A 25,745-nucleotide genomic window follows, 5' to 3' on the forward strand; every position below is an offset into this window, starting at 1 on the left:
CTGCTTTTTTTTTTTTTACATTTAACTTATTTGTTGGCATCTTGCTTTTGGGACAGTGTCATTTGCAATATTTCAGATAAGAGTGTACTTAATTCAGCTGATCCCACGTAGTGGGTACCCATGGAGTGTGTGCCAATGAATTGTAACAACAGAAAAGGGCTTGGGCTCTACTGAGCTGCTCTGTTACATGGAGCTAAACTAGATCCTGCAATAGTTTCCATCACTCATTCAGCAAATATTTGCCTGATTGTATACCTGTTATATATCGCTCTAGGTACTTTAATTTTTCTGGCTAATGATGAAATAATTCCTGTTTTAAGTTAAAAAGACTATATTTTCTTTGCTTTTCATGAACTCAGATAGTAGCAGTGCATCTCAGATGAGGCCGAACAGTCGACCCATTTTCCGGGCAGACGTCACTCTGGTCATTCCCAATATCACCATGGTTCCTGCCTTAGAGGACATACAGCAAATGCTGAACAAAGCTGTGGAGTGCATCGTCAGCGTCACCAAGGGGGTTAGACAGTGGAGCGGTGAGCTCTTGTCCAAGGTCGGTGTGCAAGGAAGAAATTATTTTATATGGAAGCTGCTTCTTTTACACATGGGACTAACCAAAAAATGTCCTTTTATGTTGTAGAAAAAGATGCACGAAAAGAAAATGGTTGCTTTGCAGAATAATGAAGACAGTGATTCTGATGTTGAAATGGGAGAAAATGAACCTCAAGGTAAATGTTCTTTTCAACTAGTCACTTAAACCAGTATTTATTGGTTTAGGCATTCAGTGCGAATGGTGTTGATTCCAAACATGGAATCAGCATAATCCCTTCACTTTTTTCACTCAGCTTCCCAGCCCCCCTCCCCTCTAACAGCTGCCAGTTTGTTCTCTGTGTCTATAAATCTGTTTCTATTTTGTTTGTTTATTTTGTTCATTAGATTCCACATATAAATGAAATCACATGGTACTTGTCTTTCTTGGACTGGCTGCTTCCCATGTCTTTAACATGTCCCCTTAGAGGATGCCTGGTTTAAGTAAATACTTAAACCAGTAAATACTGGTTTAGTAAACCAGGATTTGAAAAGTATTTACTAGTAAATACTAGTAAACCAGGATTTGAAAAGCATGTTTCCCCCATGCAATTCTCAAGTCAAATTAGATTGGAATACTAATCTGTGAGCCAATTTTAAGTGTATAAGATATAAAGATCCATGTATTTTAGTATCACCCATTATAAACAGCTTACCTCTAGTGGGTATCCCCCAGTTTGGGGCGCATCATTGATTTCTGGTCCAGTGTGATGATGGGAACCGGGGGACAAGAAGGGTTTAATTTTTCAGTTTAAAGAGATACTTGTCATCATCACAATGAATATTTCCTAATACCAAAGAGACATTTTTGACCCATCGTGTCTCCTGTTTTGCTGACGTGCTGTGATGTGTGTACGTGCTGTACATCCCATGGTTTCCTTTGGGTCCTGTAAACTTAGGGAACATAGGACATGCAAGTTGCTAATTATATTGAATGTTGTCTTTGGTTCTGCAAGCTCGTTTTAAAGCAGCCCTGCAGGCAGCAGACCCTATCTAATTTTGAGTTACTGTTCATGTCCCCTGAGATGAGGAACCAACTAACCAGGAGGAAGAAACTGAAGCAAGTTCCTCTTTGAAACAGTCTGTCACTGATGAGGATAAGGCAGCTCAAAACATACCCTGAGCAGTGTGGCTGTTAGTTGGGTGTCGGCCCACAAAGCAGAAAGTTGCGGGTTTGATTCCTGGTCAGGGCACCTGGCTGGGGTGTGGCCTGAGAGGCGAGTGATCCATGCTTCTCTCACCCATCACATATCTGTGTTTCTCTCCCTCTCTTTCTGCCTCCCTTTCCCCTCTCCCTAAGAATAAATAAATAAAATCTTAAAAAAAAGACAGCTCAAAACAACTTCACCCACAACTTACAATATTGTTTATTTATTTAAGCTAAAAAGCACGTTATTATTGTGTTAATTTCAATTTTTTTATTATATAGAAACATTGCTTTACTTCCTAGAATAATTTAAAATTAAAAAAATTTTAAACTCAAAATATGTTCAATTATGAATCATGTTTTAAATTGAGAAAAATCTTTCATGAAAAATTATATATATTTTTATCATAACAAAGAGTCAAAATAAATAAGCAACATCTTTTTAAAACCATAGTTTTGACTTATAAAACAAAATTGACCCTTGAAAGCATATCATTCAGTGGTGTTTGGTCCGTTCACGACCATCACTGCTGTCTATTTTTAGAATGTTTTCATCACTCCAAACAGAAGCCCTGTGCCCATTAGCAGTCACTCCCCATTCCTCTGTACCCCAGCTGTGGCACATTAATCTACCTTCTGTCTCTGTGAATTTGCCTATTTTGGACATTTCGTATGAATGGAATCATACAATATGTGGTCTTTTGTGACTGGCTGTTTTCACATAGCGTGACTTAGTTTTCAAGATCGATCCATATTGCAGCCTGTGTCAGTTCTTTATTTCTTTGTATGGACAAGTAGTATTCCACTCTATGGCTATATCATATTTTATTCATCCAGTCATCAGTTGATGGGTAATTGGGTCATTTCTGTGTTTTAGCTGTTATGAATAATCCTGCTGTGAATATTCGTGCACACATTTCTTGTGTGGACATTTGTTTCCATTTCTCTAGAGTGTATGTGTCTGAGTGGAATTGCTGAGTTACATGCCCAGTGGTTGGGCTTTCTCATGTATGGTTTCTATTGGCTGCTTTTGTTCCTCTGTGTAAGTGCTGCTTTCCGATTCTTGGCCTGTCTCACGATTGAAACTTTCGTGGGAAATTTGATTTTAAAGAAGGTAATTTGGCAACTCTGAGAATCTGGTTCTCTTCTCCTCCCTAATCCCCAGTCTTTTGTTGCTGTTACTGTTTATTTCTTCATTGACTTTCCTAGACTGATTCTATAAAATGTGTCTTTCCTGTGGTATGTACTGTTGTAATCACTGCTTGATTATCTTAGTGGTTAACTAATGATTGCACAGAGATTTCCTTCAATGCTTTGAACCAGAAGCCCTCCACCCTTGCCCGGGGACACTGTGCATGTTGGAGCACTATGCATTGAGCACCCTGAGAGCTCAGTAAGTTTTAACACTGCCTTAGTCTTTATTCACTGATTGTGCAAAGATTGGGACATTTTTAGGTCTTCCCTGGGCATGTGCCTAGCTCTGTACATAGGTGTGTCCTTCTTGAGCTCCAGGAATATGTCAGGGCTCTACAGTGCCCTCTGTGGACATTTCATTCTCCAGATGTCTAACTTTTTTTGGTCAACCTCCTGTTTGCCCCAACTAGTAGCATTGCCACAGGCAGCTGTAAAGTTAAACAGTTGTTGCTGATTATATTTGACAAATGCCTTGGGGATAGGTATTTTATTTTTCACTTATTGAGGGTTTTTTTTTTTTTTTTTTTACTTATTGAGTTTTGAGTGAGGTCAAATAAACTCTTTCAACTGGGCTTTTCCAGGGAGTGTCCAGACAGGTCAAATAGTGGCAACTTTATTGGGTTTCCTGAGGAGCTCCAAACCCAGTCTGGCCACTCTGGTGACTGTAGGGCTGGGGTTTTGAGACACAGTATTTGCAAAGCTGATGTTTTTTTTTTTTAAGGCTACAGCATAGCTGGGGACGGGGACAGTGGGCATAGAACTGCACAAAAGTCACTGTTGTTATAAGATTTAGCCTTTTTCTTGACTAAACTAATGTTTCTTGGATTATTGCAAGCTTTGGTTAATTCCCAGAGTCTTGAAAAATTGATATTGACAGTTTTTTTCTTTTTATAAAGAAGATTTTCAAAGGTCCTTACTTTACCATGATAGAAATCCCTCCTCCTTGTAAAGTATGTTCTCTGTGCTGTTGATATAAACATTTCTCTCTTTTTCTGCTTTTAGATACCTTTGAGATAGCGTCCGTAAACTTACCCATTCCTGTGCAAACCAGGAACTACTATAAGAATGTTTCTGACAACAAAGAGATTGTAAAATTAGTCTCTGTGCTCAGCACAATCATCAACTCCACCAAAAAGGTATGTCTCAAAGATTTTTGGCTAGGGCCCTTTGCTTCTCAATATGTACCCGTGTGAAGCTGAACATCACAAGCTTATCCTGCATGTAGCTAGGGTCTCACCTACTGTGTCTTTAGGCAGTTGCTTATGGTGCCTTGTATGTGCTCAGCAAATGTGTGTTTAAAGACTCTTTCTAGATTGCATGGTGAAAGAGAACTATTATTACTATGTTTTTATATTGTGTTCTCTTTAGTGCCTTTAGCCTATTTATTTAGTTCAAATCTAATTTCAAATTTTTGATATGTCCCAAAGTACAAGTCTGACTAGTGTTATAGTTTACCTTCATAGAATCAGTGATACTAGTGCATTTGACATAGAGTAAGATTTACAGTCAATTTTTCATATTGTGTAGTCAGGCAAATCTTGAAATAGATGAAAATGTATGCATATTGCCATGTGGAAATCAGGTAATACTAAGAAATAAAGAAAACATTAGTGTTATCAGTGCAAAGCTGTACTGAATAGGGGTGAAAATTTGGGTCAGTTTTTATTTCCAACCTGTTTTTCACCTTTCCCTTTTTTGTTTGAGAAAAATCTGTTCTTATGATGAGAAAGACTCAAAACCCTGAAGTCAATTTCTATTTAAAAAATACCTATGTTCGCATTGTCACTAAGATCTGTTGACTCTTTGAAATAGTTTTTAGTGTTGAGGAAATAGTTGCCACTCAATAAATGCATCTTTTCTATTACTTAGTTTTGATGGAAAGAGTTTTATTTGTTTTGAAAGCATTTTGAAAGGCTACCATTGCTGTAAACATGTGGGAGAATATTAAGTTTAATTTTAATGTGTTCCTGCGAGAACTGGGAGCTTTTGCTTTCGTGCATTTTTAATTTTTCCTTTCTTAATATATGGAAGATCCTGTACTTAATTTTGCCCTAGAGACAGTGTTCACATAATTCAATTTAACAAATCTTCATTTAGTGCTTAGTTTATCAAGCTCTATACTAAATGGTAAAACTAAGTAGAGTATTCTATGATGATAATGACCATTCAGATATATTTTCCCATGTCTCGTAATCTGGAAAATAGAATAAAATACATTAATAATAAAGTCCATTCTTCCTCTCAACATAAGCAGCCTCTGCTATGAAAATCTAAGGGTAAGACATAGCAGTTGAAATTAACATACTGCTGGCAACAAGTATATTTATCTCTTTGTCACTTTTATTGCATATACTTTTTTATTATGTGAAGGAAATGTATAGATATTAGTCTTCCTTAAAGTAATAGGAAGGGTTGGCACCTAGAATAATTTGAAGGATGTTTTCCAGTTTGATAGGACAGGAAAATTGTTTCTGGAGGATATATGAGGGTTTGGTTTAAGTGCTAGACACAGCCAGCTCACCACAGCCATAGGCCCTTCTGAATGGATCTCCCTCAAACACAGAAAATCCCAGGATCCAACCCCTTTTTTCAAGCCACAGCTGATTGGATCAGAGTATAAACCTGATCTACATTCAGCACTTCCATAGGCTGTTCATCAGCTTATAACATTGACAGACTTAAAAAGATGAGCTGGCTGGATGAAACAATCAAGATAACCTTGACAAAAATAAACAAATAAGTAAAAATAGCTCTACATAGGTAGTTCATGTAATTTTTCCTTTAAGCCCTAGGTTATCTCCACTCTGAAAAGTTCAAATTTAGTAAAGACTGACACTTCTAGATAAAAATAAATGAACAGTCTAAAACAGGGTATATTTTAATATCATAAACTCTTGGATGTTGAAAGAGGACAGGATTCTGAAATTTCTACCTTTATCCAGGGATCTTTGAAAATCTGTAATTCATTCTCCAGGCCATTACACATTTGTGAATGCGTGTCTGCTGTTGCTATGCATTCTGGGCATTCTTGTTAACACTGTAGCCCTTGCCTTGGGAGCGGTTGTGGTTGGGACAAGCAGTGACAGGCTTAGCTTTCTGCATTTTGATGGGTGAGAGGTCTCAACACCTAGTATACCTGTATCTCTGAGGGACATTTCGCTGCATATTGGGAGTTGGAGTAAAGCTACTTCTTGGTTTGGTGTGCTTTACTTGATTTTATTGGACTGTTTAAAATGCTGTTCATAACACTGCTTTTTCAAATAATTGCATTTTTAATTCTATCTTAGTTTTGAATTTTTTTCTTAAGCAGATATGACTCTGAGATCATAATGTAAGCCAATAGAAAAAGTTAATTTCTGAGAGCTAGAAACATTATAAATGAAGAGACAGTTTTTAAAATTCTTTGCAGATGATATGATTATCTACTAAGTAAATGTAAGTGGATAATATGAAAAAAAAAAAAAGGCCCAATAAGGGTTAGGTTAGTAGTCAGTTGAAAGATAATTATAGGCCTTTCTGTTATAATGCAATTGATGTGTTCCTGAAAATTCTGTTTTGCAAATTTGCACATTTAATAAAATAAGGATTTTGAGAAAAGCAGATTGAGGCACACACACAAAACTTAGGAAGTGTTATAACTAGAGTAGCAAGAAAAACAATAGCAATCATAGTAAAATGTTAACCCATATATGTAATATCCTGAAAAGTATAGAACTTTACTATCAGAAGGAAAAAGAAACTTGGTAGAAGGTGTTATAAGAAACAGTTGAAGACGCTAAGTTATGGAAACAAGGATAAAATATCCAAAGATCAAGTTGGACCATGAAAAGAACATTCTCAAAACAAAGGGGTGACTAAACTGGCCCAAAGGGAAGAAGAGGTGGAGAGCGTGTGGCTCAGAGGACCGTTCCCCTCCGTTTGCCTGCTGCACAGCTCTGTGCCGGAGGAAACGGCGTTTGATAAAGGGACCTGTACATTGCATTGCCCTCACTCCCTAGTTATCAATTGCGAGTGAGACGGTTCATCTTACAGAGGCAAACTTTTTAGCAAACAGGCCTATTTTTGTAAAATCAGCTTTTTAAAATTAGATGCCATCTATAGCCATTTATAAATATAGTGGGAAACAGCATCATTGAGAAATACCTAGGGACATATGTACCTAGAATTGTGTGGAGTCTCTATGGAGATTACTTTAAAACTTAACAAGGAATTAAACAAACAGATTGGATGGGAAGATTTAATATCATACAGTTGTCAGTCCTCATTCAATGATTTACATTTTATGTGAGTCAGTGCAGTGGGGTGTGATGCTGGATATGTTGTTTGCCCCTCCAGATGTAATCTCCACTCTCTGACTTTAAGGAGCAAGTCAATAGGTTTCTGTTGAGATTTTCAGTAGACTCTACCAGGGAGTGTCTTGGGAAAGGAAGTGGGGTGGGGGGAAGAGAGTGACCTTAGGGTATTTTTTTTTCTTTTGAGTATTTGCTGTGGCATGATTTTGAGCTGTGACTTTTGATCCAAGGTCCAGCTCTAATTGAGCGGGTCTTGTCCATAAGAGCCTTTGTGGACCCTCTTTTTCCACTTTCAAGAAACTGTCCCCCTCTTCTTTTGGCTAGGGATGGCTGCCATTTCACGGTGACCAGTCCTGGGTTATGTTCACATTAGTGTCCATGGTCCAGTTTTGTGGTGTTCCAGCTAATCATGCAGCTCACTAACTAAATATTTTAGTGAAATCATGGGAACCATCAGCAATCGGCAAATATTCACTGTTAGCATGATGCCACTTTTGATTCTTCCTTCTCAACACAAATAATCTTATTTGTATCCTAGGAAGTTATTACATCCATGGATTGCTTCAAATGCTACAATCACATTTGGCAAAAGGAGAAAGAAGAAACTATTATGACATTTATTATGAAAAACCCCTTGCTTCCTGAATTTGAATCCCAGATTATCTATTTCCAAAACCTAGAGCAGAAAATTGATGCTGAGCCTGAATATATCTGTGTGGGAGCCATCGCTCTGTACACAGGTTGGTTTATTTTCTCTCAGACAGCCATAAAAATTCAACAGTGTTGTTCTGCTTTTTTACTGAGATTAGTATTCCAGGGAGCTGTAGCTGTCTTAAAGATTGACTTCCTTTTTATGGGCCTCAAGCTTTAAGACCAATTTGTAGACTTGTTTTTAATTCCCGTCTGCATAATTATTTATTGTGGACTATTTTGAACACTTTGCTGCTAAACCTTAAAAATAAATGCTAATTCAGAGAAAGGGGGTTTGTTACACTTGCAATTAAATTTTACCTTTACTTTTTTAAAGGATTTTATTTATTTATTTTTAGAGAGGGGGAAGGGAATGAGAAAGAGAGGGAGAGAAACATTAATGTGTGGCTGCCTCTCATGCGCCACCCTAGTGGGGACCTGGCCTGCAACCCAGGCATGTGCCCTAATGGGGAATTGAACTGGTGACCCTTTGGTTCCCAGGCCAGCACTCAATCCACTGAGCCACACCAGCCAGGGCTACCTTTTCTTTAATAAATAACTGGAACAAACTTCAAGCTTACTTCCAATGGTTTTGATATGTACTTTTTTCAAAAGCATTTTGAAATGTGTTTTCAATTACTGGAAAACAAGCTTTATATAATAAATGAATATATAATGATGAAGAAAAATGATTTTTTTCCAGTTTGACTTTTCATGTGTTTAGAGGGCTATTCATATGCAAAATATTTACTGTTGGTGAAGAGTTGCACTGGGTCTTCTTATATTGGTTCAAGCTTTCCAAACTGAACTGTGGGCCCTTGGATTTACAGCCGACTTGAAGTTCACCTTGACTGCCGAGACAAAGGCCTGGATGGTTGTCATTGGCCGTCACTGTAACAAAAAATACAGGAACGAGATGGAAAACGTCTTTACACTTGTTGAAGAATTCAATAAGAAACTGAATCGTCCAATTAAAGACCTAGATGATATTCGGATTGCTATGGCAGCCCTGAAGGAAATCAGGGAGCAGCAAATTTCCATTGACTTTCAAGTAGGACCTATTGAGGTAACTGATAATCATTTGTTCACGATAGAATTGTTTCGTGTTGGGTGAGATGAGCTGAAATACTGACCACGTGTGGACTAGAGGTACTGGCTGCTAAACCTAAGTACAATGATTTCAGTAAAGATGGTATCTGACCCTTGTAGGGCGCCTTTTGTGGGCCAGTATTAGACCCTTAGGAACAGAACCCCAGATGAGGATTTCTGCAAAGTGATTTACTGATGAGTATTCACCAGAGAATGGGAGTGAGGGAAACAGGAAAGCATAAGGTCAGGTTCGGGGTTGAAAAGTGAGGATGTGATCTTAGCTGTAGATTGATTTCCGCCTGATTTCATGGGGGGCAGAGGAGCATGAGTTGTATCACACAATTTTTTCCACCTTGAGGCAAGGGGACTGTCTCTTGTCCCCCTAGGTGTGTTGGTCATGGACCATCATCTCCCTCCCCATAAGGAGGCTCCCATTTAGCCGAGAAGAAATTCCTAGGAAGACGGTAGTGTGATGTCCACAGCCAACACTCCCAGCACTTGGGGACACAGGACATGGATGTGGTGCATTAACTCTGTATTAACTCGTTTAATCCTTCCTGCAACCTCCACTTTACATACAAGGAAACAGAGGGTCGACCAAAGTTATGCAAGTTGATTAGTGTTGTACATTACTTTTGTTTTTATTATTGTACTATCTGTTCTAGATGAAAATGTTTTATCAGGAATGGGCTACTATATTTATTCTTTTAAATGACACATATACTTGTAGCATTAAAACAATTCCAGACATAAAAACATTGTCTTTTCCACACACCGTAGCTTGCATGTCTGGACTCATATTCTGATGCTCAGGATCATACTCTAGTCTCACATTTTTTGGACCATTTTTGAATTTTTAGAAATTTCAAATTACCATGAACACGGTGCAGATGACAGCACATTTGAACTTCTGCTGTGGTAGGTCAGGGAGATCACATGGTCCACTGTGGTCTTCTTGGAAATGGAAAGAAACATCAAGGCAAAGAGTCCTTGTTCTGTGCAGAACCAGGGGAGTCGCTGGGGTGTGAACAGCAGGCCCAGTAACTGACAACCCTGCTTTCTCTATGTGAGAGTTAAGACAAAACTATTAGTCAAGTAGTCAAGACCAAAATACAATCTTTGTTATGGATAGAACTTCTTTGGAAGACACGATTTCGTGTATAACTCTCGTATTCCCATTATACCCTTCACCCCTACCCTACATACACACACGGCCTTGTGAGTGCTGAATCCCAGAACTGGACCCACTCACGCACCAGAGGCAGCACTGGAAAGCTGCAGGCCTCTGGAACCTGCACCGTTTTATTGGACGGGGCTGCCAATCAGAGGCATTGCCTCCAAGGAGAAACAGGGAAGAGGGAGAGGGGCTCCGGGCTGTCTTTTCCCAAATCAGCAGTGAGATATCCATCCTACCTCTATGGGGAGGAGTAACAGTAGGAGAAGGGGCCAGGGATATTTAGGGAAAGTTTTTTTTTTTTTTTTCCCTCATGAAAACCAACCCTTGCCTCCTTTTAATGTTCTAGTCAAGAGGGTCATCCAGAATTTTGCATTCTGAGGGCAGCGATGTGGCCCAGGCTGTGATTCAAGAATATCCTCTGTGTCTTACTATTGGAACCTCTTATCAGCAAGTGAAATACAAGACAGATACCTTTTAGTTGTATAATGATTTATAGTTTTCAAATGCATTTAAAATGATCTCTTTTTTCTTATTTTCCTTTTTTAATTGTTGTTCAAGTACAGTTGTCTCTATTTCCCCCCACCACTTTCTCCACTTCAGCCATCCACACCTCCTACCCTTGATCCTACCCCCCTTTTAAAATTATATTTTTGAGGTTCACAAAAATCCTGTGAAGCAGCCAGGGAGTTTTCCCATTTTACAGATGAAGAGCTGAAGTTCAGGGGCTTAGGTGCTCAGTTAAGCTTTACAGTTTGCAATTTGAGTAACTCTCTGGGTAGGTCCTGATAATGCCAATCTTTCCCATTCGAATGCTTTGATGAGTGACTGTGTGTAGATTTATGCATCTGATGGAAAGGAATTAAATTTTTCTTCTTTTGTATAGGAATCCTATGCACTGCTTAACAAATATGGGCTTCTGATAGCAAAGGAAGAGATGGATAAAGTTGATACCCTGCGTTATGCTTGGGAGAAGCTTCTAGCACGTGCCAGAGAAGTTCAGAATGAATTAGTCTCACTGCAGCCCAGTTTCAGGAAAGAGCTTATTAGCACTGTGGAAGTCTTCCGCCAAGACTGTCAGCAGTTCTGTTTGGACTATGATTTGGTATGACTCTAGCTTTTCTTGTGTGTTTCCAGGGAAGAGTGAATAGAGCGTGCAAGTCTGTGTGTGTGTTACATGGATCTCCTGACGTGGATACTGGCTTCTGGGGTCCAAGGTGTTGTAGATGAGCTATGAGACAAATTCACACAGACTACTGAGTCCTGTGGAAGAAAAGGGATGGTGTAGCTTCTCTCCAAGGACAAAAAGCCTTGGAGTGCTTTGACCACTTTATCAAGAGGAGAGCACCTCAACCCTTGCTTTGGCAGGCTTTTATTGGGTTAAATTTACACAGGAATATAGGGTATATGCGTAAAGCTCATCAGTCATTGTCAGGCAGAAATGATTAAATAATAGATAACATTCAAAGAACTCTGAGGGCTTATTCTGAGTCAGGGTCAGATAGTTAAAGGGCCATAAAACTTTGGGGAGCAAACTCACTTTCTGCTTCGACCCTTATCATTTAAATTGACCGGTATTAGTAAAGTAGGCTTCATAGGATTCTATGCATTCTTTCTTGGGCCTGATCACCCCAGGGAACCCACCCTTTCCAGCACAGGGCCACACCCACCTCCATCATTGTTCCAGGCGTAAGGCATTGTTTCAGGCTTAAGTCAAGCAGGGGAAGTAAGGCAGCCAAGAGATTAGGAAACTTCTTACAGACAGAATGAGGACTTGGGCTATGTCAAAGCCAAGGGGTGAGGGTCCATCACCTTCTTTTTCTATAGCCCCCCAAGTCTTTCCCTGAGGGCCCCTTCATGATTGTGCCTGTTTTAGGTCATCCCTCTTTTGAGGACTCTTATCCATCATTGGCTAACCAGTCATCAGCCTGGGGCCAAGTGAGGTGACGAGAAAGGGAGAAGAGGCGGTGCCCCTACAAGGAAGATAAGCTTTGTCTCCTAAGTGGCTTATGGTTCCAAGGTCCTTTACTCAGGCTTAGCCATGGGGGATTACAGTTTCTGAAACCAAGCAGGGCAGTTACCAACAGGCTCCCACTTCTGGTACACTGTGAATGAATGATGTCCACACTGTCCTGTCCTCACTGGCCCTGCTCAGCTCCTGCAGACTGACAACTACAGCTTCTTTTATGTTGTCAATAATAAAAGTCTCATTTCCTGTCTTGTGTTTGGTCTTCCTTCTTTCCCGCTGCTTCCCATTTTCCCCAGCATTACTATCTTTCCCAAAGAACCCTGCCTTCTCATGATGTGCCCCAGGCAGGACAACTTCCATTTGTCATTTTGCCTCCAGTGATGTTGCAGACTTAATTTGCTCTAAGATGCATTTGTTCATCTTTCTGGCAACCAGGGTGCCCATAAAGCTCTCTTTCAACACCATTTTTCAAATGAATTAATTTTTCTGACCAGCCTTCTTTACTGTCCCACTTTTGTGTCCACATGTAGTAAAAGGGAATACAAGGGTGTGGATGCAAAGTGTGGTTGTTGTTTAACTGTTGTTTCAAATTTAATGAAATTCTATAGGAATGGGAATTTAATTTTCATAAAAGCAAAGCCATTTCCCTTTCACAATGCTTTCCTCTTAGAGTTCATGCAGAATTATTCAATAGGAAATGGGGGATTTAAAGTGCTACTTATATTACATCATTGGACTGTTACTGAAGTTGTTTAGTAGATTTTGAAATCTGCATAGACAAAAACTGTGTATGTACAGTTACAGTGGTCCTCCTCCCCATGGCACTCATTGGTTCCACGAGTACTGCCGAGTGCCCTGCGTGTGCCAGGCTCTGCCTGTGGGGCCAAAGACACAAGAGTGGACAAGGCAAATGGAGTCCATATTTTATCACATGTATATGAATTTTAGTGCAGAGCCTTCTGCTGGGAATATATTGTGTAGTGAGACCTATTTCTAGCTGATTATTTTATGCTACAAAAGGACAATAAGTAGAGCATAGGGTAAAATATGTTGCTAGGAACTAGTAGCACAACAAACTACAACGCTAATGAAGTTAGGGAGTTTTTCCCATGCACCAGCTTCAGTGGGTGAAGAAGCACAGCGCTCTACATGTTTAAGGTGTTCTAATGCAGGAAAACCTGACTGGCGTGTTGAGATTGTGGCTACTTCACAGATAGCTGCTAGAATGGTTGAGTCTGTGAGACTTTTGGCATTAGTGCTTTAGTTCAAAAGCAGACGTTTCTTATAGAGTAGTTACTAACCTTTGCCTTGACAGCTAGGAAGTGAATAGCACCTATTTTTAATTTTTAAAATTTCCTGACATATGAAAGTTGTGCCATTAATTTGGGGTGAGGCTTGAAAATGTTCCCAAATGAGTTACTTTCCTGAGTCCTTTTAAAATAAAAAACTGTTTCTTATCATGTATATGACATGCATGAACACTAACTTTGATGTTCAGATACTTTGAGCTCATGGAATTTGTATGTAAATGCATTATTCTATTTTACGGTTATTTTAACTCTTTGTTTCAGAATGGTCCAATGGCCAGCAGCTTGAAACCCCAGGAAGCCAGTGATAGGCTTATCATGTTTCAGGTAACCTTTTTAGTTTCCATGACCTTCTACACGACCAAAACCTTAATGTGTTATAAACACATAATTTTCCCCCATGAACAAGAAAGGCTAATATGGTATGTGCTTACATTAAAGAAAATATGATTTGCTGTGGTTACAATTAGAATTGGTTTCTGTGAGATTAATTACACTCAGTGTTCTTCTCTTAAAAATTTTTTATTGTGTTTTTTTCTCATTACCATTCAGTCCCGTTACACCCTCCCCCCCAGTCACCACTCTGTCGTCTCTATATGTGCTCAGGGTTCATACACTGATAATTTGCTGATTCGCCAGTCTTTTTTTTCTTTGGCATGTTCGTTCACGTATACATTATTTTGGTAAGTTTTTCGCTTGTGTTTTTATTAGAATCAATTTGATAATATCTATCGGAAATACATCACCTATACTGGGGGAGAGGAGCTTTTTGGTCTGCCAGCCACCCAGTATCCTCAGCTTCTCGAAATAAAGAAGCAGCTGAATTTACTCCAGAAAATATATACCCTGTACAACAGCGTTATAGAAACTGTAAACAGCTATCATGATATCCTGTGGTCAGAAGTGAATATTGAAAAAATCAACAATGAACTTTTAGAGTTCCAGAACAGGTGAGATGTTAAATGTTTAACATGCTCGGAGCTATTAAACTTCCAATGCTTTTTTATTTGATTGGCTGTCAAGTTCTCTTTTCACCCAGGTATGTGGTAAGCACGTTATGCTGTGTTGCAGTTGTCCGTTTGACACCACCCTTGTCAAATGCTATTTATTCATTACCCTGTGTGTGTACACAGGGAGACAGGCACATCCCTTAAACTGAGATGAATCTTGTCTGGGGCTTTTCTGCAGCTCGGTGGAGCTGACATCTATTTATATTACACTTATCAAACACTCAAAAGTTAATGTTAAATGATTTCCTGGAATAAAAGCAAAAGCCCAATCATTTTTCTATGTGCTGTTTAATATTGAACCCAGAGATAATGGAGGGTCATTTGTTGTATTTTTTTTGATCCCCAGCCAGATACTTTCTCTGCTGTGCTTTGTATTTGGTAGAGAGTCTCAAGATGTGTTTGTGGAATTGAATTGAATCAAGTGGCACCTTTATCCTTTAAAATAATGCCCTTTTATCTAGTTAGTTGTTTGGGAGGAGTAATTGTTATAAAAATGTACTGACAAGTATCATCCGACTCATGAGATTTAAAAATATGGTAGGCATTTGAAATGACTATTTTCGATAGAAATGCTGGCAGACAATCTTGGACTTGGACTTCTGGGCTCAGATTCGAATGGACTTTCCCAGCGCCTTCCCTTCACAGGTGTCGGAAGCTGCCCCGGGCCTCAAAGGACTGGCAGGCCTTTTTGGATCTGAAGAAGACCATCGATGATTTCAGCGAGTGCTGCCCGCTGCTGGAGCTCATGGCCAACAAGGCCGTGATGGAGAGGCACTGGGGAAGGATCGCTGCTCTCACGGGGCACAGTCTGGATGTGAAGAATGAAGCTTTTAAGTTAAAAAACATCATGGAGGCACCACTTCTGAAATACAAAGAGGAAATAGAGGTACAGCTGAGAGACAGCATGCTGGGGTGGGGTGCGGGGGGAGCCGTGGAATTTATTTGATAGTATTCCTACACTGTGGAACGTAGTGTACCATGGCAGGACAATTAAAACTCTTTTTTTCTCCCTGGCATCCAAGTATTAATTCCTTAAACAAATGTCCATGCCACCAGTTCTGTGTTAAGTGCTGGGAACAGGTGGTTGCATCTCTGCATTCATAGTTCATTAATTAATTTGTTTAATCAAATATTTATACAAATAAGGACATAGTTACAAGCTGTGGTAAGTACCATTGAAGGGGAAGTATGACGGCCTATGGAGTCACTATAGTAAAAGGGGCGTGGCTCGTCTGGGGGGTGGGAGAAAGGTGATAAAAGTAGGGCAGGGAGGGTGCACACACAGGATAGGCTGTGTAAGGGGAGCGCGCTTGTGTGGTGGTGATGAAGGACTTGGAAAGTGCAAAGAAAAAACCCGACAGTGCCAGGCAGAGACAAAAGCACGTGCGAAGGGTCTGAGGTGTTTGTGGGGGGGCCGTAAGAAGACCAGAGCATCTGGGTCAGGCTTGGGGAGAGAGGAGATTGCTGAGACAGGGGAGGTGCAGCAGGGCTGGAACAATTGATTGATTTTAGGCTTCGGAGGAATAAGGAGTCATCTGGAAGGTGTATTTTGAGCAGCAGATGCCATGGTTAGATTTTCATGTTATCAAGTTCACTCTGGTAGCTGTGTGGAGAAAGGATTAGAAGAGGGCAGGGGGGATGATAGGAAAACCAACTGGGAAGTTATAAGAATATCCGAGACAAGAGATGATGGTGTGTTGGATGAGTGGGCCGTTAGTGAAGCTGGAGAGGGGAGGGAAGATTAAAGAGATCTCTAGATGGTAAAACTGGGTAGAATTTGGTGCTGGAGGAAACACAGTAGGAGAAGCAAGGGGGAGGGGCTAAGGATGGACCCTAGGTTCCCTGAGAGATCTAGATGGATGATGGGGGCTTATCACTGAGTTGGGAATATTGGAGGGGAATCAGGTTGAGTGACAAGGTGCAAAGACCGTGGACTCGATTTTGGGCACGACTGATATTACACAAATTGTGTTTGGAGTTCCCTTATATGTTTAAGTAGTGAAATCCAGTAGGCAAGTCAGATGTGGGTCTTGCCTAGAGATATGAAAGGGCCATAGAAGAGCTCAGCAAGAGGAGCAGAGCATGAGGTGGGGAGAGAGCAAGAGCAGGACTTGACCTGTGGTCCGGGAGACTGGGAAAGTGCTCAGAGTTGGGAAGAAATCTGGTTTCTGATAAAGCCTTCCTCCCATACTGTGTGGATTTGAGTTAAATTGGAGACACATTAAATTTTGAGTCTGGTTAAAGTTTCAGAACTTAAATGTTTACTGCATATTCTTGATACCCATTTAAAATTTTTGATATAATTGACATACACTTTGTGTAAGTTTAAGGTGGACAGCATATTGAGTTGATATATTTATATTGCAGTTATATTGCAGCATTGGAACACCTCTTTTATCACGTAATTATCATTTCTTCTAGTGGTGAGGTCAGTTTAGATCTAGTCTCCTAGCAAGTTTAATGTTTATACTATAGTTTTCTTATCTACAATCACTTACACTGTGTATCACATCTCCCGAACTTACTCATTTACTAGTTGCAAGTTTGTACCCTTAAATATCTCCCATTCCCCCACCTCCAAGTTCCTAGTCACCACCAATTCACCACTTTTATTTTTGAGTTTAACTTTATAAATTCCACGTGTAATGGATATGATATTGTCTTTCTTTGTGTCTTATCTTACTTAACCATTAAGGCCCATCCATGTTGTCGCAAATGGCAAGATTTCCTTTGCTCTCATAGTTGAATAATATTACATTGTTGCATCTTTTTTGGTTAACTTTCTGGAATAATTTGGTGGGAAATTTTTTTAAATTATGGCTCAGTTAATTAGTATTATCTCCATCTCCATCTCCGTTCCTAAACCTCTAAGTACATACACAAATACCATGAATTATATTGCAGTTTAGTTCTGGGAATATGAGTATTTGTGGATACATATGAAGCAGAGTGAAGATAAGACCTCTGTTGAACCTAGACTATTGCAGAAGGATGTGTGCCTTTCAGGTGATAAAATGAGAGCTTGCCATTTTAATAGGACATCTGTATTGGCGCTGTAAAAGAGAGAGACATCGAGCAAAAGCTGAAGCAAGTGATTAGTGAGTGGGACAGCAAAACATTCACATTTGGCAACTTTAAAGCCCGTGGAGAACTCCTTCTGCGTGGAGACGGCGCCTCGGAAATCATCGCCAGCATGGAGGACAGTTTGATGCTGCTGGGCTCCCTGCTAAACAACAGGTAGGAGAAACTTCGTCTTTTCCTGAGAGTTAGGAACCATAAGACCAAGCATTTTCAGGGAAATTAAGGTTTAATAAATGCAACAATACCCCTCACACAAAGTAGTCCATATTAACAAGGCTGATTTTTTACTCAATCCTTTGGCACAGCATGTGTATTTCTGTTTTTCTTTCATCACCCTGTTTGTGGAGTGTATCTGAGACCATCTATTGGACAAAGTGACACAAGCATGCAATTAGCCAAGTGGATCTCGTTTCAACTTGGCTGCTGACAGGCTCGCCGCACCCGACAGCTCAGCAGGCTCCAGAGTCCAGGGGAAGATTGTGCTGAATTTAGAATAATTGCTCTACCTGGAAAAGCTTTTTGCCAACAAGTTTATGGACTAGAAGTGCACATACTTTCATGATCAAGATAGTGGATTTAATTCATAAAGAAAAGTAAAACAGTGCAGGCTGGTGCCAGCCTAACGCTGTTTGACAGTAACAGGGAAACTGCAGACCCATGGACTTGCATTTCCATGGTTCATTGCTTCCCATTGCTCTATCTGAAATAATTCTGTTCACTAGGATCTTCTTCAATAGATGGTAATCACGTAGACTGTGGATATCAATGAGATATATATTTATTGTTATTCTCTCTTTAAAATGCTACTTTTATCTCAGTGTACATGTGTATCAATAATTAAAAAAATTCTCATTCTGTTCATTTACTGGGTGCATCTAAGTGTTTGAAATACTCTAGAATATAAAATTAGGTTTCAGATTAAGGTTCCACTTATAGGTGATATCATACAGTATTTGTCCTTCACCACCTGGCTTATTTCACTCAGCATAATGCTTTCCAGATTCATCTATGCTATTGTGAAGGGTCAGAGTTCCTTCTTTCTTTCTGCTGAGTAGAATTCCATTGTGTAAATGCACCACAGTTTTTTGATCCATTCATTTACCGACATCCACCTAGGTTGCTCCCAGCACTTGGCTATTGTAAATCATGTTGCTATGAAATTGGGGTGCATAGGTTCTTTTGAATTGGTGTTTCAGGATTCCTAGGGTATAATCCCAGCAGTGGAATTGCTAGGTCAAAAGGCAGTTGCACTTTTAGTTTTCTGAGGAAATTCCACACTGTTTTCCACAGTGGCTGCACCAGTCTGCATTCCCACTAACAGTGCACTAAGGTTCCCTAACAACAAGCAAGAAAAATATAACCAGAGACAGTGAAATAAAGAACAAACTTTTGGATTGGTTTTTCAGGGTTCTTAGGATATAATCCTAGCAGTGGAGTTGCTGGGTCAAAAGGCAAATTCATTTTTAGTTTTCTTAGAAAATCCCATACTGTTTTCCATAGTGGTTGTACCAGTCTGCAATCCCACCAACAATGGATTAGGGTCCCCTTTTCCCCACAATCTCTCCAACACTTGTTTGTTGCTTTGTTTATGATGGCCATTCTGACCAGTGTAAAGTGGTATCTCATTGTGGTTTTAATTTGCATCTCTCTGATAGCTAGTGATATTAAGCATCTTTTCATGTGTCTTTGGATCCTCTGTATTTCCTTTTTGGAGAAGTATCTGTTCAAGTCCTTTGCCCACTTTTTAATTGGGTTGCTTGTCTTCTTAGAGTGGAGTCATGTAAGTTCACAGCAGCACAATTTACAATAGCCAAAAGATGGAGACAACCTAGGTGTTCATCAGTAAATGAATAGATCCAAAAACTATGGTACATCTACACAACGGAATTCTATGCAGCAGAAAGAAAGAAGGAGCTCCTACCCTTTGCAACAGCATGGATGGAACTGGAAAGCATTATGCTGACTGAAATAAGCCAGGTGGTGAAAGACAAATACCATATGATCTCAACTTTAACAGGAACCTAAACAACAAAACAAACAAGCAAGCAAAATATAACCAAAGACACTGAAATAGAGAACAGATTAACAGGGACCAGAGGAGAGAGGGGACGAAATTTCAGGGGGAAAGGGGAAGGATTCACAGCAACAAGTATAAAGGACACATGGACAAAAACAGGGGTGGAAATGGGAGGGAGGTGGGGAGCACTGTGGGGGGTGGGCTGGGATGGGAGTAAAAGACAGAAAACTGTATTTGAACAATAATTTAAAAATTTTTTAAAAAGAATAATTAAAAAAAAGAACAAACTGACAGCAACCAGCAGGGAATGGGGAGAGGCTAATTGGGGAAAACAGGGGAAGGTCATCAAGGAACATATATAAAGGACACATGGACAAAGCCAAAGAGTGTAGGATTGAGGGTGGGAGGCAGGGAGGGATGGGGCAGGGTGGGGGGTAATGGGGGAAAAAAAGACAACTGTACTCGAGCAACAATAAAAAATAAAATAAAAATACCCCCCAAATTGGTTTTGGAGATTTAGGTCATTGGTAACATTGAGTCTGAACTACCTAGGGTTTGGTGAGATTTAACAAATTTGGTTACTGTTCATACTCAGAACGAGGGACAGATGGAAGATGCCACACCCTAAGGAGGGAGAGAAGGCACACATGTAAATTAAGTGAAAATTATTTGTGTGAGGGATGGGGAAATTTGTTTACTCACGGCATCGAATCCACAGAGTTGTGTGAGGAATATGCATTCAACATAAATTTATTGAACAACTACTATGTGCCAAGTGTTCTTTATGGTGCTAGGAAGAAAAATGAGTAAGACAAAGATCTCTGTTGCCATGGAACTACACAGAAGCTCAGCAGCAAGAACATTACTCTGTTGGCTGCAGCAGCAATGACCAGAATTATCCTACCGTGGCAGCAGGGGAAGTGAAACCTCTGCTCCTCAGGGGACACGTCTCCCACCCCACTGTGCTATGGATCAAAAGGGAAAAAGTTAGTCCAACAATGTCCAGTCAATGGTGGTGACTTAATCACGTGGTAGCATCATTTTACAGGCCAGCAACCTAATTAGAGTTTTAAAGAAGTAGGTAAAAATTAGGACATTTAAAAGCCATTTTTATTTGAAAACAACAACAATAAAATGAAACCATCACAAAATCCTAAATGCTGAATGTAATTCCCATTCTAGGTACAACATGCCATTCAAAGCCCAGATCCAGAAATGGGTGCAGCTACTTTCCAACTCGACAGACATCATCGAAAACTGGATGACGGTGCAAAACTTGTGGATTTACCTAGAAGCCGTCTTTGTGGGAGGAGACATTGCCAAGCAGCTTCCTAAGGTTTGGGAATTTTCAAAAAATGCTTTCATTTTGTGTTTAACTTAGAGAACTAATAAGTAACAATTCTTTAAAAAAATGTAATTCAGCTTCTGTTGAGCCACCGCCTCCCTGATTTTTTTGTAGTTGCCGTTGAACTGGTTTTCAAAGAGAGAGTAATTATGGAAAAGAAGGGGCGTGAGAAGCAAAGTAAGAATGCTACAGAGCTGTGAGGTTTTACAGGAAATGGAAGGTTAAAAAAAAGAATGAATTCCCGCATAATTGATACACTTCAGATAATTTGAAGGTAGACTTTGGAACAGTGTAGAATTATGGAATAGTTATCTTAACAATGGTGGGATAATTTGTTCTTCTACCACTGACAGTTTAAAATAACTCACACTACACAATATACCCAATTATATCTGAACTGTAAAATTGAGGGGTGGAAATCTGTCGGAAAAAAGCTCTCAAACAAAAAGGCCCTCTTCTTAAGTGTTGCGTGTGTTTTTCTCATCAAATTATAATCATCTCACTAGGTAGATATAGAGTGTATTTTGAGGTATTAAAAAAATTAAAATCTAATCTCAAAGATTCTTATTCAATTACCTTAAGTTGTTTGCAGAATTATAACATGTTAACCATACATTTGAGTTTTAGAGGCATGATTATGGTGAGTGTTCTCTTTACTTAGGTGTCTGGCTTTCTCTTTGGTTTCTTTTCAGTTTAATTGTAGAGGACAGATGTATTGGCTGATTTATTGTTTGGCTATCAGTGAATATATGCATACACTAAAATTTTAAGCATTTATTTACTTATTTTTGCTTTCATATTTGGTCATGTTTTTCTTCTTGATGGGTAGAGAAGAATCTCAAGTTGGACTTAAGAAGGGAAACTTGCATGTACTACTACTGCACATGCTAGGACTAGGTGGGGTTCCTTGCTCTCATATTCGATAGTACACGCTCTTTGAACAAATAAAGTTTTAATGATGAAAATAAAAGTAATTCCTACTTTCTCAAAATAATCTGTGCATTTTGAATTTTCCCTCAAAAAACTTTTAAAAAAATTTGCAATGTTAGCATCATGCTAAAATTAATTTTGTATCTTATTTTTATTATTTTACTTTCTAAATACACAAGCAATTCAATGCTCAGTGTAGCAAATTTGAAAAATGAAAAATTTCTTTCATTTAGAGATAACTGGTGGAAACATTTGGGAATGTCCTTTCCTTCCACATTTTCCCATACTGTATTATTACTTTCATAGCTGTTTCCTGTTTTTAGTTAACATAATGGGGTAGGAGGGGTGAGCTAAAGATTCTTATTTAAGAAAGAGGGTGGTAGGTGGAAAAAGCCCGAGGAGGACTGGACCATGTGACATTTCAGGCATGTAACACTGGGTATCCAGACTGGTCAGAAATCTGTCCTTAGTGGAAGGTGCGTGAAAGGCTCTGTACTGAAGACGGCAGACGTGTCCCAGTGTGCTGTGTCACCTCATTCTCACAGGAAGCCAAACGCTTTTCCAATATCGATAAGTCCTGGGTGAAGATCATGAATCGGGCGCATGAAATGCCAAACGTGGTTCAGTGCTGTGTTGGAGATGAAATGATGGGGCAGCTATTACCACACTTGATGGACCAGTTGGAATTATGCCAGAAATCCCTCACTGGGTAAGTTCACCGCTCTGTGAAGGCTGTCTTAGCATCCTAGAGATGGAAGGGACCAGAGAGATTACACAGAATTAGCCAAGACAGTTTTCTTTTGCTGAGGACTAATTCATGTCCCACATTGCACAGGTAAAACTGATAGTTTGGAGCCTTCTAGTGTCTCCAAGCATTTACTAGATTTGTCCTGGTGTTGGAATTATAGCACTTAAGACATCTTTTATTACTGGAACTGGATTTTGCAAACATTCTCATGCAGTCCATGGTTTATAAATTAATGCACCTATTTTTCTGGTATGCTTCTTGAAAAAAATATCTTAGGAACCAACATATTTCATTACACTGACCCAAAAACAGTTTGAACAATTTGTAGTGGGTACAAATAGTCAAGATTATACAGAAACAAGATCAGTATGCACAACATTCTTGTGTATATGGAGGCTGTGTGAATTTCAAGAGTAATAATAAGTTTTATTTTTTTCCTTTTTGGAGAGTCAAAATAAAATTATGGAAATAGAAATATGTTAAATAATACTATTGTAGAAACATTTTTCTACACCTGCTTTTATTTATTTTTTACTTTTTATTGAATTCTAATTGACATATAACATTATATTAGTTTCAGGTGAACAACATAATGATTAGATATCTTTATATATTGCAAAATGATCAGCACAGTAAGTTTAGGTAACATCTGTCACTGTCCATAGTTACATTTTTTTCTTGTGATGAGAACTTTAAAAATACACTGTTAGCAACTTTTAAATATGTAATACATATCATTAACTATAGTTACTGTGATATACATTTCATTTCCAGGAATTATTTTATAATTGAAATACACAGACTTTTAAACATCACCCCTTCTAAACTGTTAATCTCTTCAGAATAGTCAGTATGTATGGAGAAACTTTGGTAAACTATTGATTATTGCATTGCTCAGGGTTCTCTAGAGATCCAGAACTGTGAGGATGCACACACACACCCTCAAGTTTTCTTTTTTTTAACCTCATTTTTTCTCCTTATTATGGACACATTCTACTACTGTGTCACTTGATAATATGTCATTATTTCATAACCCCTCAGAGAAAGAGTCTACTCTGAAATTACTCACACTCGTTACTGAGCTGCCCTTGGCTTTTGTACCTGGTATCAAGGAGAAGTTATGAGCCAAAATGTGTAAGCCCAGTATAAACACTTGAGTACTAACGTTTACACAAAAACGAGACCCTCTCACTGATGCTGATCTTCACAGATCAGGAACAAGTTGTCTCCTCTCCTTTGAAATGGAGGTCTGGTTGTTATATTCCAGGTGCCTCCTTCCATCTTGGTCTGGACGAATAGAAAACATGACCTGACTCATGAGCAGAATCAGACTAGGCAAGTAGCGGTTAGGAATTGGCAAGGAAGTTATTAAGAATAAAAATCAAAGTTATATAAATAAGAAGGATTAGGGTATTCAAAATGATAAAATTAACATTTAAAGTAAGGAATGTAAAAAGCTAGCGCAAACAAAAGAAAACATTGTGAGCATTAAAGTAAGACTTCAAGAAAATGAGGGGATGTATGAGAGGAGACTCTTTCAGCAGCCTCTGCTTTTATCCTTCCTGCTCTTTGAGGCCAGATTTTATGCTTTTTCGTATGCCCAAAGTGAATACATCCAAATTGCCCAGAGACTACTAGCTCGTAATGTATATTTTACTAAATGATCTGTGAGAGTCGAAGGAGAAGATGGCAACGCACACAGCAAGCTCACCCACTGTCAGCACTGGAGACCCGCCCATTTCCTTCCCAAGTTCCTCCCTACCACCGGCCTCTCCCTGGATGACCTTCCCTTCCTTGCCTCTCTCAGAGTCTGAGAAAATCCTTCTCTTTTATGCCGAGGAATTTAGCTCTGGCCCTCATCCTGGACACCCCACTGGGCAAAAGTCCAGTGGTTGGTTGAACATGGGCTAATGAGAGCCCCCCCTTTATGCCCCTGAGCTTGCCACCTGGCTTCCACTTCTCATGCAGGTAGTCTTTTAGTAAAAACACTAAGAAGAGAATTCTGCTTCTATGAAATAAAAAATAATTCTCTCATAATTTTGTATAGGAAACATAAATAATACAAATAAAAAATAAGAAAGAAATGATATTGAATTCAAATGAAAGACTAGAAATAAAAAAACCCAGAGTTTAATAGGTATGGCAGGATTTCAAGAAGAAACTGCAATTAAAACTGCATTAATTATATCAGAATGTGCTAGAAAATGAAGATACAGAAGCATAGGCCCAGGCTCACAGAGGGTTTGTTGGAGGGACCCAGCAAACTCACAGTTATTAACAACCACACCTAAAACAAAAGCAAACTAAGAGGACAGCTAGATCAGGAGCAGAACCATAGAAATGATCACATGGAGGGTTAGCAACCGGGGAGTGGGAGGAGGAGAAGGGGGGAGAAGGTACAGAAAATAAGTAGCATAGACGATAGGTAGAAAATAGAGAGGGGGGAGGGCAAGAATAGCATGGGAAATATAGAATCTAAAGAACTTGTGACACATGGACATAAACTAAAGGGGAGAATGGTGGGGGAGGGGGTGTGCAGGGTGGAGGGGAATGAAGGGGGGAAATGGGACAACTGTAATGGTATAATCAATAAAAAGAAAAAAAAGCATAGGTATGAGAACAGAAAAAATACCCATAACATAAGGAATTATCATAAAATAAAGCAAATGGAGAAACAGAAGTGCGGTTGAAAGCAGGGCAATGATGGAAACACGGACTGGGTCTCTAACTCCGGGAGGCGGAGAGCAGAGTCAATGCCTTTCACTGAGCTCATTTGCAGCTGCATTTTGCTTCTGCTTTGGTGATGGATTCATTGGATTTTTGAAGATGCTGTTCCATGAATGCAGCACCCTTTATCTGACAGTGCTGTTTCCAAATAAAATAAAACAAAAATGTCCTGGGTGTGTTTTCCCCATTTTCTGCAAGAAAGCATACGATTCTTTAGATTAAGTCAAATGCATACATTACTCTTGTGGAGAATGTTCCAGCAATTCTGGCAAGGGAACTTGCTTCCCCATCGGAAGATGGAATACTACCTGGCCAAATCAGTAAGGAAAGCAAAACCAAAACACTGAACGGGATGTGAGAAGTTCAGATTGTCTAAAAATTTTTCTTTTTTCCCACCCAGAATAATTTATTCCTAGAGTCTTGCTTTGTGTGTTCACAAC

General features: G+C 39.4%; 1 protein-coding gene across 1 annotated transcript in view; it reads left to right on the forward strand.

Annotated features, from left to right (window-relative positions):
- DNAH5 (dynein axonemal heavy chain 5) overlaps positions 1–25,745 on the forward strand; it is a 194,236-nt gene that overhangs the window by 49,879 nt on the left and 118,612 nt on the right. The window contains exons 20-31 of the mRNA XM_037154551.2: positions 360–550; positions 638–725; positions 3,929–4,062; positions 7,757–7,958; positions 8,739–8,974; positions 11,058–11,276; positions 13,712–13,774; positions 14,159–14,397; positions 15,103–15,343; positions 17,495–17,694; positions 20,738–20,891; positions 22,376–22,539. Coding sequence (XP_037010446.2) covers positions 360–550; positions 638–725; positions 3,929–4,062; positions 7,757–7,958; positions 8,739–8,974; positions 11,058–11,276; positions 13,712–13,774; positions 14,159–14,397; positions 15,103–15,343; positions 17,495–17,694; positions 20,738–20,891; positions 22,376–22,539 — 2,131 coding nt within the window. The remainder of the gene's footprint in view (positions 1–359; positions 551–637; positions 726–3,928; positions 4,063–7,756; positions 7,959–8,738; positions 8,975–11,057; positions 11,277–13,711; positions 13,775–14,158; positions 14,398–15,102; positions 15,344–17,494; positions 17,695–20,737; positions 20,892–22,375; positions 22,540–25,745) is intronic.

The sequence above is a fragment of the Artibeus jamaicensis genome, unplaced genomic scaffold, assembly GCF_021234435.1.
Source record: "Artibeus jamaicensis isolate MK-2021 breed Jamaican fruit bat unplaced genomic scaffold, CSHL_Jam_final scaffold_369, whole genome shotgun sequence".
NCBI classification, from domain to species: Eukaryota; Metazoa; Chordata; class Mammalia; order Chiroptera; family Phyllostomidae; genus Artibeus; species Artibeus jamaicensis.